Here is a 14,166-nt window from a genome sequence, read left to right on the forward strand (position 1 = left end):
TCTTTTATGGAAAGAAATTTTAAAAAAACTAAACGAGCTAAACTCTTAGAAGAAAACATAGGGGAAAAGTATCATGACATTGGATTTGGCAATGACTTCTTAGACATGAAAGACCAGACAACAAAAGGAGAAATAGACAAATAGACCCATGACACTTAAAAATGTTTGTGGATTAAAGGACATTATCAACAGTGAAAAGGCAACCTCAGAAATGGGAGAAAATGTTAATAATGTATCTAGTAAAGGATTGCTACCAAGAATATACAAAGATTCTTACAGCTTAGAAAAAAAATTATACACCCCCCCCAAAACCAAACGGATTTAAAAGTGGACAGAGGGCACAAACAGAAGATAGATTAGTGGCCAATAAGCACATGAATAGATGTTCAACATCACGAATCATTAGGGAAATGTACATCAAAATCACAGTGAGATCCTATCTATACTCATTATGATAGCTATTATCAAAAAACCAAAACAACCAGTGCTGGTGAGGATGTAGAAAATTGGAATTCTTTCTCACTGCTGATAGGAAATGTAGAATGGTGTAGTTCCTGTGGAAAATGGTATGATGGGTCCTCAAAAATTAGACATAGTATCAAATGGTCCAAAAACTCCACTTCTGGGTTTATACCCCAAATAAATGAAAGGGAGTCAAAAATATATTTGTATATCCACGTTCATTCAGCCATTATTCGCAGTAGCCAAATGGTGATAGCAAACCAAGCATCCACCAACAGATGAGCAGATAAACAAAATGTGGTACATACAAACAACTAGAAAGGGAGGGAATAAGGGCACCTGGTGGCTCAGTGTTTGAGTATCTGCCTTGCCTCAGGTTGTCATCCTGGGATCCCCTATCAGGCTCCCTGCATGTAGCCCTCTTCTCTCTCTCTGCTGTGTCTCTGCCTCTCTCTCTGTCTGTGCCTCTCATACGTAAATAAATAAAATCTTTAAAAAGAAAAAAAGGAGGAAATAGTGATACATGGTACAACATGGGTGAACTTTTAAGATCTTATGCTATCTTATGCTGAAATAAGTTCAGACACAAAAGGATGAATATTGTATGGTTCCTTTTATATTAGGTACTTAGAGTAGTTACAGTAGAGACAGAGTAATAGAGAGACGGAAAGAAGGGTAGGTACCAGGAGTTGGGAGAGGGGTTAATAAAAAGTTAATACTAGGTCTGGAGTTTCAGTTGGAAAAGATTAAAGAATACTTTAGATGGATGCTGGTGATGGTTGTACAACAATGTGCACAAAATGCTACAGAACTGTACATGCTCATATGGTTAAAACGGTGAATTTTATGTTACGTATATTTTATCACAACAGAGAAGATGTTGAGAAGGAATAACACAAAAATTATTTTTTAAGAATTATTTTGAACATTAAATTTTTAATTGGTGCATTGTATTAGTATTTATGAGTTAAAAGAACACTACCTTTTCCCTGCTAGCAACCTCAAGATGAAATGGAGCAAAATCAAGCTCTGTTCCAGTAAGTATACTAATTTTTAACTTTATTATATTGTAGTTTTTTTTTGTAATTTTGCACACTAAAATGAATCTTCATTTTCTTAAGAGTTTTAGAATTATTGTATATTTTTAAATAGTTGCCCCTTTAGCAGCATACAGATGTTATTTATAAACATTCTAGATAAATTTCATTTCATGAGCATGATTGGTTCAGATTAAGTTGGTTTTCTATTAATATTACTTAAAAAGAAAATTTATAGCATAGCATGAAGGAAGAATTTGTAGACCTTATTGAAATTGGACTTTATAGGACTATTGCACTTTAAAAGGCTTTATCCTTTCAGTTCTTTTAAAACTGTGGTTCTCAAAGTATGGTGTGTTGACCCCTTGGGAATCCTTGAGACTTTTTGCAGAGCGTCTGTGAGATCAAAACTATTTTCATAATAATACTAACCCTTATTTGCCTATTTCATAGTACTGACATTTGCATATTCAGTGCTAAATGGTAAGTAAAATATTGAAGGCTTACTTAGGCTCAGTAGGGCAATGGCACCAAATAGTGCTAGTAGTCGCTGTATTTTTCATTGCCATGAGCTAGCAGTTAAAAAAGACAAGGAAGGAAAAAGCTAGCTTCACCTAGTGTATTTGATGAAGCAGAAAATTTATTGTTTTATTAAATTTCTACCCTTGAATATATATCTTCTTGATATGCTGTGTGATGTGGGGGAAGTATGCCTAAGTACTTCTTTGCATACCAAAGTGTGGTCCTTGTCTTAAGGAGAGCACTTGTGTAGTTTGAGTTGTAAACATTGTAAGAAAATTAGCTCACCTTTTCTTTTAACTTGAAAGAATAATCAACAAAGTAGTATTCACACTTGAGTATATGACAGACATTTTCTTGAAAATCAGTGAAGCAAGCCAATCACTTCATGGAAAACTGCTGATGGTATTTGTTTGCCAATGAAAATATTGAAGCTTTCAAGTGAAAATCAATGTAGGAAAACTTGTTTTTATTGTCCTTGATGACTTCACAGTACTTTAAATTTTCCAGTGAGATCAGTGATTATATTTATTTACAAAGGTGATCTTTTTTTTAATAAATTAATTTTTTATTGGTGTTCAATTTACCAACATACAGAATAACACCCAGTGATCATCCCGTCAAGTGACAAAGGTGATGTTTTTGATGTTTAATCAAAACCCTTACATATATGTGTGTGTGTGTATATATATATATATATAAATATATACACACACATTATATATATATATATAATCCATATATATATATATATATATATATATATATATGGATTATAAGTATAAGGAAGCTCAGGGACACCTGGGTGGCTCAGCAGTTGAGGGCCTGCCTTCGGCTTAGGGTGTGACCCCGGGGTCCCGGGATCGAGTCCCACATCGGGCTCCCTGCATGGAGCCTGCTTCTCCCGCTGTCTGTGTCTCTGCCTCTCTGTGTTGTGTCTTCCATGAATAAATAAATAAAATCTTAGAAAAAAAAAGTATAAGGAAGCTCTGCATAACTCAGTGAATCAGTATTTTCTAAAAGAAAATGCATAATGTCACAAAATCACATGCAGATGAAGGGTCCATTCAAAGTGCAAGAGAGTCATAGTACAGAATACAAAACTTTCATTGATGGGGTTTCAATTTCTAGTAACCTTTAAGGAAGTTATTCCTTTTAGAATTTTGGCGTAATACTTGTTTTGGGGTGATACTACAGTTACCCAAAAAGGCTACTGAAATACTCCTTCCTTTCCAACTGTGTATGTGTGTGAGGCTAGATTTTTGTTATATACTTCAAATAAAACACCGTGTGACAAAAGAGTGAATGTGGTAGCAGGTGAGGTGACAGCTGTCTTCTATGAAGCCATACCTTTAAAAAGTGCCATTCTTTTCACTACTGTTTTTCATTTTGTAAAATATAATACATTTTCATAAAACATATTAACATGTTTCAGAATTATTACTGTTATTTATTTTTATTTAGTTATCTTTAATTTTGTTAAGTTTTTATGTTAATTCCAGTATAGTTAATATACAGTGTTACAGTAGTTTCAGATGTATAATGTAGTGATTTAGTAGTTCTGTATATTATTCGGTGCTCATCATGATAAATGTGCTTTTACTGTTATTTTTAAATTAATGATTATTTAAAAGTCTTCTTATTTTAACTTCAAATATATAATATAAATAAGTATATGCACATAAACAAAAGCTTTTTGGGTTCCTCAATAATTTTTAAGAGTTAAAAGGAGACAAAAGATCAAAAGGTTTGAGAGCCACTATGTTTAAATAACCCTATTACTGAATGTATCAGCGCTATAAGTTTATTTATAGAAGTGGGGAAAAAAGGAAAACTTAGAGACTAACACAGCATCCATAACTCCACTGCCCAGAGGGAACCATTGTTAACATTTTGCTATATTTCATTTTATTTATTTTTAAAGATTTTATTTATTTATTCATGAGAGACACAAAGAAAGGCAGAGACACAGACAGAGGGAGACGCGGGTTCCCTGCGGGGATCCTGACGTGGGACTCCATCCAGGGTCTCCAGGATCATGCCCTGGGCTGCAGGCAGTGCTAAACTGCTGCGCCACCGGGGTTGCCCTTAGTCAAAGTTTTTTAAAAACAATAACATATATCTTTTAGTACCTGTTAACACTAGAACAGAATGGGTTTTCCTGCAGTTTTTTCTTGGACATAAGACGTAAAACGTTTTAGAAACTTTGGATACTCTCACTTTGCGAGATCCTAGGCCCCAGGATCACCACCTGAGCCAAAGGCAGAGGCTCAACCCACTACATTTTATTTTAGACTTTCTATATAGTTTTGTTTTTATTTATATTTTCTATGAAATTGGAATAATTCTACAGATAGTTTTTGTATCCTATTTAAAAATTTTAAGTAATAATTTGTAATTATCTTCTCATGTCATATTTTTTAAAAACATGAGTTTTAATGGACTCACAGTATTTCACAGTATAACTTGATTGTACGATAGTGTATTCCTCCATACTTAGACATGTACATTGTTGTCTTGCCTAATATAAATAACTTTTTAAATAATATCGTTGAATTTGCTCAATTTTTAGACTTATGTCTTAAGTTTTCTTTTGTAATTAAGGAAAAAAATTTTGTTGTTGAGTCAAAGTATGATTCAGTTTTGTTTTAAATCAGCTTGTTCTTCTCAAAGAATTTCATTTTAGGGAAAAAAAATCAGCATTCTTTTCTATTTGCCTTCTAGAAATTATTCTGTAAATATATATGAGCAGTTTCATTTCCATTTTCAAGGTAGCTTATATTGATAACTTCTGTTTTTAGACTGGAGAGAGTATTCAATTTGTTATTCTTGCTTAGGCTTCAAGTAGCTGGTGTATAAAAACTACTCTTAAAACAGCTGAGGGCACCTGGGTGGCTCAGCAGTTGAGCATGTGCCTTTGGCTCAGGGCATGATCCCGGAGTCCTGGGATCGAGTCCCACATCGGGCTCTCCGCAGGGAGTCTGCTGCTCCCTCTGCCTGTGTCTCTGCCTCTCTCTGTGTCTCTCAAGAATAAATAAATAAAAATATATTAAAAAAAAAAACCCAGCTGAAACAAGTGGCTTTTTTTTTTGAAGGGAGATATCTTGATTGTGTTTGCATAGTATATTAGATTGAGAAAAAGATAGTTAACTGATTGCTTTTCTTCAATCAACTTTTAATTATCCCGAGGCAGATGATAAAAATTGCAGATTTGGTATGAGCCTTATTTTGCTTTCAATCTCTTTCCATCAATATTTCATACATGTTCTTTGCCTACTGAGAAATAAAGAATGAAAAATAATATCTGAGAATTTTCTCATTAGTGACTCACACTTACATCTAAAACTATAATGACAAACTTTCAGTGTATTTGAGGATTTAGATAGCCAAGATATATAATTCAGGACCAGTTTTTTCTCCCCCACTACCCTTATTTGGCACATAGTCATCCCAAAGTGACTTTCACACCTAAACTTTAGATTATCTTGTTAGTACTCCTGATTCTTCATCCATTAATTTTTTAGCTTGTTCCTTCATTTTTGCAGTCACTTGAAATGTAAATGTTACCAAAATCATAGTAATTATAAAAGTAGTTGGATGATGGAACAAAAAAAATTATGCAGTTTTGAAATTCCTTTAGATAAAAAAGCTTAAATTATACTTAAATTAGAATAGTGTTTTTTTTCTTTTCATTTCTAAATTTGTATTTATTTATTAAATAATTGATTTATTTTTTAGGAACAGAAAAAGTTTTCCATTGTTCACTGTATCATTTTCCCAGGCTAAACTTTCACTGAACCACCAAAGCATTCAAGGTATGTTTTTATGTGTAGAGTCATATAGAGTAAATTTGTCTTTGTCTAAAAATGGAAGGCTTAATTAGGTATGGATTGATTTATTTGCATTAGTGGCTCTCAGAAGGCCAAATGGGAAGAGGTTACAAGTGTGGGAAATATAGGACATTTGGCCTTTTGAGAGCCATTAATGCCTTATGATGCTATTGGCATCTTTGCACTCTTATCACCACCCTCATTGAACTTCTGAGTCAGAAGTCTTTAACTGGCTATTCCGTTAAAAGTGCTATGGGCACCAGGATTATGACTTCATGGTGTTTCTTGCTGCTGTAAAGTTGATGTGAGTAGAAACCCATAGAATCGGTAGTCCTCTTCCCTTCTGGCAGTTCATTGCAACACCCTCTGCCCATCATTCCTTGCAGAGTGTTCAGAACAGAAAGTTCATTTTATTATTATCCTAGATTTTAGGTTAAATCACATATAAAGAAACTATGAAATTATTAGCTAGGATAGCTAATTCTGTTTTAATACAATCATACAGTCTTCCTTCCAATTCAAAAGGTAATTGTAACCAAATTATAGAATGGTCAAAATAAACAAATTATCTCTAGTAATTGTTATAATTGTTTATAAGTTAAAATTCAGTTCCTCTAAGCATTTTCTTCTCATTTGCTACTTTAGAATTGTGTTTTATACATAAATACATACTACTACTACATTTTGCCTCTTTCTAGTGTTAAATAGAAAATGTACAAAACCTTTTAATAATTTATTAAATGATAGACAAAAACTCAAAAAAAATTTAATTTATAAAAACTAAGCACATTTTGTAGTTAGAAAATGAGAATTCTTTCAAATATGTTTATTTTTAATACAGTAGTCAAAGGTAGTATACTGTATACCAGCTTATCACATTGTTAAAATACTAACTATTGGCATAAAAGAATGATCATTTTGATGATGAGATGATTAAAAACAACATAGAAATAGTTGGGATTTGAGGATGTTCTTTACAATTCAGAGAAGAAGAGGATGTAGTCTTATTCTCTCATTTTAAACTAATGCCCCAAGGATCTGACAGTTTAAAAACAACAGCAACAGAAAATATAATTGAAGATGTATCTATTACAGTGTTTCTTTCATTTGTACTAAATTTTAAACGACCAGAGATAAAACTTTAAATGAGAAGGTATACATAGTAGGACATATTACCATTATCGCTTGGCACAAAGGATTCTAATGCAAGGATAAGAAGTTATTTATTCTTAATAATGTTTTGCTCATCATCCTGTGAGGGTGTGCAATACCATGATGTTAACCCTCCTAGCAATTTTCATAGCTTATCATCATCAAATGACAAAGGTGAAGCAAAGCAAAACAAAATCAAAAAAATAAAAAGATTTTTGCATGATGTGAAGCTCAGCAAGCATATTTATACTTATTTTTTCACCTGAAAAATCTGTCTTGCTTGTGGGATGCATGCTAAGGTTTAGCACATAATTCCTTGGCTTATGCTGTAGCTCTTGGTATTGCCTAATCAAAAGAAACCAAAAGAATGACTCAAACATATGCTTGAAACACCAGTGAGCCCTAACTTCCTACCTAATTATGTCATAGTGCTGGGCCTTGATGGTGAAGGTTGGAGGCAAAAGGAGTGAAGTTGGAGAAATACCTTTTTTCCTGATCCTCCTTCAGCTTCACTTGGTATGAGTTGCAGAGGGAGCAAGATGAGAAGGGGATGGTAAAGTGGAAGTCACTTTAAGACAACTTCTTGATTCCCTTTGGCCCTATATGGGTTTCTTTTCATGCCTAATTTGACAGCATGAATTTAATTTATATTATATTACTTATAATGGAGGAGATAATGACCCTGAAAAAGTAGATATGATTATTCCTCTTATAGTTACATATACATAGAATAACTCAGCCAAAAGAGAGAGGCTGGCTTTTAGCTAAACTAATTCTAAATAATTATAGTTTTACCTATCTTCATGAAAGTTTTAAGAAATGAAAGAAATTTCTTTTTCTTTTTTTAAGAATTTTCTTTTGTAACTCTATTGCCCCTGTGATACTTTTATACCAATAAGTAAGTATAATAGTTACATATATTGCATGAATGCATTTCAAGTTATATTGATTAAGAAATGCTAAGTAAGCATATTTTTAGTGCTTTAATAAAACTGGAATAAAACATATTGTTATCTTCTAGGGCCTGAGGCTGAAAATTCTGAAATTTTGCCAAACCCAGAAAAGGTTGGTCTATCTTACAGAGATTAGCTATGCAGATCATGTGTTTAGATTATATTTAAAAATTATATTGATTAGGGTGCCTGGGTGACTCAGTCAGTTAAGCATGTGCCTTTTTGGCTCAGGTCATGATCCAGGGCCCTGGGATCAAGTCCTGCATTGGGCTCCCAGCTCAGCAGGGAGTCTGCTTCTCCCTCTCCCTCTAACCCTTTCTCCCTGCTCATGCATGCTCTCTCTCTCTCCCTCCCTCCCCCTCTCACCCTCACCCCTGCTCTCAAAAAAATCTTTTTAAAAAATTGTATTGATTAAAGTATCAAGCCCATTTAGGTTCTTTCCTTGCATAAGAATATGACTAAACCATTACAATAGACAGAAATATATTCTTGTCTAAAAATCCTTTCCAGTGTTTCTTATACTGTTCTTCCTTATCTCTAATAAAATCATGTTTTCTTGATCTGTGTTTTTGTATTTTAATTCTGGTATAGTTAATATCCAGTGTTATATTATTTTCAGGTGTACAGTATAGTGATTCAGCAATTCTGTAAATTAGTGCTAATCAAGATAAGTGTACTCTTAATTCTCTTCACCTATTTCACCCATCCTCCCCATCCACCTCCCTTCTGATAACCATCTGTTTGTACTCTATAGTTAAGAATGTTTTGGGGGGGGATCCCTGGGTGGCGCAGCGGTTTGGCGCCTGCCTTTGGCCCAGGGCGCGATCCTGGAGACCCGGGATCGAATCCCACGTCGGGCTCCCGGTGCATGGAGCCTGCTTCTCCCTCTGCCTGTGTCTCTGCCTCTCTCTCTCTCACTGTGTGCCTATCATAAATAAATAAAAATTCAAAAAAAAATATTTAAAAAAAAAAAAAAAGAATGTTTTGGGGGGATCCCTGGGTGCCTCAGTGGTTTGGTGCCTGCCTTTGGCCCAGGGCACGATCCTGGAGTCCCGGGATCGAGTCCCGCGTCGGGCTCCTGGCATGGAGCCTACTTCTCCCTCTGCCTGTGTCTCTGCCTCTCTCTCTCTCTCTCTCATGAATAAATAAATAAATAAAATCTTTAAAAAAATGTTTTTTAGTTTGCCTCTTTGTTTTGTTTCTTAAATTCCACATAGTGAAATCGTATTGTATTTGTCTTTCTCTAAATTATACTCTCTAGATCAATGTATGTTGTTGGAAATGGCATGATTTCATTCTTTTTTTATAGCTAATAATGTTCTTGTGTACATATATATCATTACTTCTTTATCCATCTATCAATGGACACTTGGGCAGCCTCCATAATTTGGCTATTGTAAATAATGCTGCAATAAACAGAGGGATGCATATATCCTTTCAAATTGGTGTTTTCATATTCTTTGGGTAAATGCCCAGTAGTGCAGTTAGTGGGTCATACAGTAATTCTATTTTTAATTTTTTGAGGAACCGCAATGCTGTTTTCCACAGTGGCTGCACCAGTTTGCATTCCCTCCAGTAGTGCGCAAGGGTTCCTTTTTCTCTATATCCTCACTTGTTTCTTGTGTTTTGATTTTGTCTATTCTGACAGGTGTGAAGTGATACCTCATTGTGGTTTTGATTTTGTGTTTTCCTGATAAATTAGTGGTATTGAGCATGTTTTCATGTGTTTGTTGGCCATCTGTATGTCTTCTTTGGAGAAATGTCTATTCTTGTCTTCTGCCCATTTTTAAAATTCTATTATTTGGGGGTTTCTTTGTATTGAGCTGTATAGGTTCTTTGTGTATTTTCGATGCTAACTCTTTATCAGATATGTCATTGCAAATATTTTGTCCCAGTCTTTTAGTTTTGTTGATTATTTGTTGTTGTTTGTTGACTCTTTCCCTTGCTGTATTGCTATAAACTTCCTTCTTGGAACTGCTTTTGCTGCATCCCAAACTTTTGTACTGTTGTGTTTTTGTTTCATTTGTCTCCATGTATCTTTTTATTGATTTATTCGTTTGTTTTTTAACAAAAGATTTTGTTTATTTATTTGAGAGAGACAGAGATAGCAAGCGAGAGCACTGGCTGGGAAGAGAGGGAGAAAGAGGCTCCCTGCTCATTGGGGCTCCATCCCAGGACCCTGGGGTCATGACCGGAGGCAAAGGCAGGGACTTAACCAACTGAGCCACCCAGGTGCCCCTATGTATCTTTTTTCTTTTTTTAAGATTTATTTATTTATTAGAGAGAGAGAGACGGAAGAGCAGCAGAGGGAGAAGGAGAAACTCTAAGCAGACTCTATGTGGGGCTTGATCTCATGATCCAGAGATCATGACTTGGGTGGAAACCAAGAGTCGGATGACTAACTGATTGCAGCACCCAAGTGCCCCCTATTTGGCTTTACTTATCTGTTGTGGGCAGTATGTGGTTCTTGTGTTGCTAGTGACCCAGTTTGGGAAAACCTTGAGATTGAATTGAGTCAGACAGACCAGGCATTAGCCAGAGAGGCAGTATCACCAAACTGCAGGGCACATTCCCTGTGTTGTCCCCCTAGAAGCTTTTGTTGGTGGGCAATGCCTGCAGTTAGACCAGCATTTTGCCCCTAGCCCACTGCTGGAGTTGCATTTGGACTGATAATGTGTGATTGTCTTTCCTTCTCCGTGAAGCAAGAGTCACTTTGGAGTGGTGTTGGCCCCTACTGGGGCTGCTTACACCCTGGGAGGCTCATTGCATTGTTTTGTTTGGACTCTGGCAGAGAGTTTATTGGAAAGGGTGGATCCATAAAATCTGCAGGAGTGGGAGGTGCCTTGTTTAGCAAGTTAGGTAGCAAGTGTCTGCATCCTGTCCTGCTGGTTCCCCCACATGGGCTTGTGCTTCAGCTGGGGGTGGACGGGGTAGGAAATGGCACCTGTCAGCTCCTTTATTTCTGGTGAGGTCTTGCAAGGATCCCTGCCCCTCCATCACATGCTCTGAGATGAATAAACAAATCTCCCACCTCTGTTCCCCAGGAATTTTTCAAATTGCTGCTGCTTTGGTGTATCTCTGCAGGCTGTTTTTTGGTGCTGTTTCTTTAAGTGGGGACTGTTTCACCCTTCTGACAGAGCCAGCAAATTTTGAAAGTTCTAGGTTTTAAGTCCCAGTGGTTGTAAGAACTCAAGAAATTCGACCCCTTTGGTTTTCAAAGCCAAATATTATGGGAATTTGTCTTCCTCATGCAGGCTTCCTCTCAGTGTGATAGTTATGTTTTTCTCCTATCTCCATCCCAGTGGAGTTCCTCCCTCCCAGAGAGGGTCCTGCAGGTCTGTTTAGTTCCCCACTACATCTCTGCCCTTCCTACTGTCTTCGGTCTGGCCTTTTCTCTATACATAGCTATGGAGTTTGTTCTGCCAGTGTTTGGGTCATTTTCTGAATTATTTACACCAGTGTAAGTTTACTTAGTTGTATCTGTGGGATGAGGTGAGCTTAGGGTCTTTCTACTCAACCATTTTCCTTAGAATGTACCTTGATCTACATTTCATGTCCAGTGTTTTTAGTCTCATATATCTAGAAGAGAAGTATGAAACTTATCAAACTAATTGCTGAGATGATGTAGCTAAAACACCTTCTGTTGGTTTGTCTATTACTACAGTTCATTTAATTTTTCTGTTAGATACCGCTTTTGCATCTTCCAGTTGTTACTCAGTAACCACATATACTGAGTTCTCATTCACACTTTGCTTTCTGTTTGGTGCTATTGGGGAATCAGAGGACTGTAAGACTGACTGTCCACAGCAGACTCAAGCAGTCCAGGACTTCCCCAGGTCAACCCTGCCAAGCCTGTACCTTATTTGATCTTAACTATACCTTATACATTACCACCTCCATGCCTTTGTTCAAGTCAAGAGCCAAAAAGCAAGGGAAAGAACATAAAATTTGGAACCAGATAGTGTGTGTTTCAAGGAAAAATATGTCCCATTTTCATGTGTAGAATACCAATAGCAATACCCATTTCACAGGATTATTGTGAGGACTGAGAACAATGATAGCTCATGGCATCTGGTACCTACTTGATCCTTAATATGTGTTTTACCCTTCTCCACTTTTAAAAATCTTTAATTTTTGGGTCAAGTCCTTTTTCCTGTATGGTTCTATCTTAGATAGCTTCGGTGATCTTGACCAAAGTAATTGCTCCATCTTAAGAGTTCATTATTCATTGACTATATCAGTATTTGTCCATCACTTGGATCCTATGACGTTAATCGATCTTGTCAGAAAAAGGATCTCTATGGACAAAGAAGTTTGGAGAACACTATATCCTAAAGTCTCAGAGATTTTAATGCACATGCTCTGAAAAGTCTTGCAGTAAAGAAACCTAGTTACCTTGGTTTAACCAACCATTTTTTAGCAACCGTGAAAACCCTTCACTACCTTCTGTTTCTTCCTTCCAGAAAACTTCTCGTAACACAGCAGGCTCTTTTGTTCGTGCCATTCATTTGAGTTCATACAGTGTTTTTGTTTTTGTTTTTTTTTTTTACCTTATTTATATTTATTTATTGTCTTATGTATTTATTCCCTTAATCTTCATTTAGAAATTAAGTTCCTTTAGGGCAGAGTCCAATATATATACTTTATTACATCTATGGCCTTGAATTTAGTAGATATAACTTCTTCAGATAGGAGAGCAACCTTGTACTGTGATTTAAAAAATGGATAGAATCTGATTCTTAAGTTTTTTTTAAAATTTTATTTATTTATTTATGAGACACACAGAGAGAGGCAGAGACAAAGGCAGAGGGAGAAGCAGGCTCCCTGCAGGGAGCCATGTGGGACTCGATCCCGGGACCCTGGGATCATGCCCTGGGCCAAAAGCAGGCGCTCAACTGCTGAGCCACCCAGGTGCCCCAAGGTTCTTGAGTTTTTTTCTAAATTTTCTAAAATGTATAGTTTACATTACTAAAAAATAACTCTATCTTCTTAAGGTTTGTATGGTGTATACAGAGAAGATAAATTATGGTAGGTAGAAAAGAGGGGGAAACAAAATGGTTTTCACTTCTTTTATTCAAATCAAATCAGAATACCAGAGAGCTTACAAATTATAATGTATTCTGTCAGAGTGGTGTGTCAGTGGAAGGTGGATTTGATATTTAGAAATAGCCAAAAATCATTGAAACCCATTCTATTATTTAAGGTCATGCAAATTAACAGGTTTTTAAAAACAAGATTTTCTGTATTTACTTGAAAGAGACAGAGCATGAGTGGGGGAAGGGACAGAGGGAGAGAATATCCAAGCAGATTCCTGCTAAACACAGAGCTCAACTCATCTCATGACCCATAAGATCAGGATCTGAGGTGAAACTTAGAGTTGAACACTGAAACAACAGAGCCACCCACACACCTCACAAATAAAGAGTATTCAGTGGTAAAAAAATTCAAATTATTAAGACTGAGTTTTTTGAATGGCCTAGAAAGGGTTTTCGAAAGCGATTTCAAAAGAGGAAGTCTAATAATATTTTGAGCATTGGAAAAATTCTAAGAACAGGTATAACCTGTTAAGATGATGTCTTTGAAAAGTAATGGTCACTTAGAAATAAAAGTGTTTTTTTTTGTTTCTTTTTTTTTAATAAATTAATTTTTATTGGTGTTCAATTAGAAATAAAAGTTTTATGTTATGGGTTTAAATCAACCACAATGCAGAACTAGGGCTGCATAGTGGTTGAGTGCATATGCCATAGCTAGGGCTCATAAAATTTACATAGAGCTGTGTCTTTGTTTCTCCTGCTTTCCCTTCTGATCTTCTCTCCTTTAGCCTTTTTACTTCATATTTATACATTCAACAGAGGTGGGTATTAAAAAGAAGGTGAAACTATCCAATTTTATTCCTGTTTAATGATTTTTATAAAATTTATTAGTGAGTTTTAAAAAGTTTTATCTATTGATTGATTTTTTAGTAGTCTGCTCACCCAGCATGGAGCCCAAGGAAGGGCTTGAACCCACCACACTGAGATCGAGACATGACCTGTGATCCAGAGTCAGAAGCTTACCTACTGAGCCACCCCAATAGTGATTTTAGGCAACGGAGAATTTTACAATTATTAACTGCAATGAAATTTTGAGATGAGCTACTAATTATTAATTAAGATTAACTACTAAGTATTCATGCCATCTCTGCCTCTTCTCTTAGCAGAGATAATTTAAACT

At 35.8% G+C, this 14,166-nt stretch overlaps 1 protein-coding gene across 4 annotated transcripts in view; it reads left to right on the top strand.

The window, feature by feature from the left end:
• Positions 1-14,166, top strand: part of ANKRD31 (ankyrin repeat domain 31) — a 134,479-nt gene that overhangs the window by 18,351 nt on the left and 101,962 nt on the right. For all 4 annotated transcript variants that reach the window (XM_025998299.2, XM_072736975.1, XM_072736976.1 and 1 more), the window contains 3 exons: positions 1,459-1,499; positions 5,757-5,833; positions 8,022-8,065. In XM_025998299.2, the coding sequence (XP_025854084.1) occupies positions 1,459-1,499; positions 5,757-5,833; positions 8,022-8,065 (162 nt within the window). The remainder of the gene's footprint in view (positions 1-1,458; positions 1,500-5,756; positions 5,834-8,021; positions 8,066-14,166) is intronic.

Source organism: Vulpes vulpes, chromosome 14 (assembly GCF_048418805.1).
Source record: "Vulpes vulpes isolate BD-2025 chromosome 14, VulVul3, whole genome shotgun sequence".
In the NCBI taxonomy this organism is placed as follows: Eukaryota; Metazoa; Chordata; class Mammalia; order Carnivora; family Canidae; genus Vulpes; species Vulpes vulpes.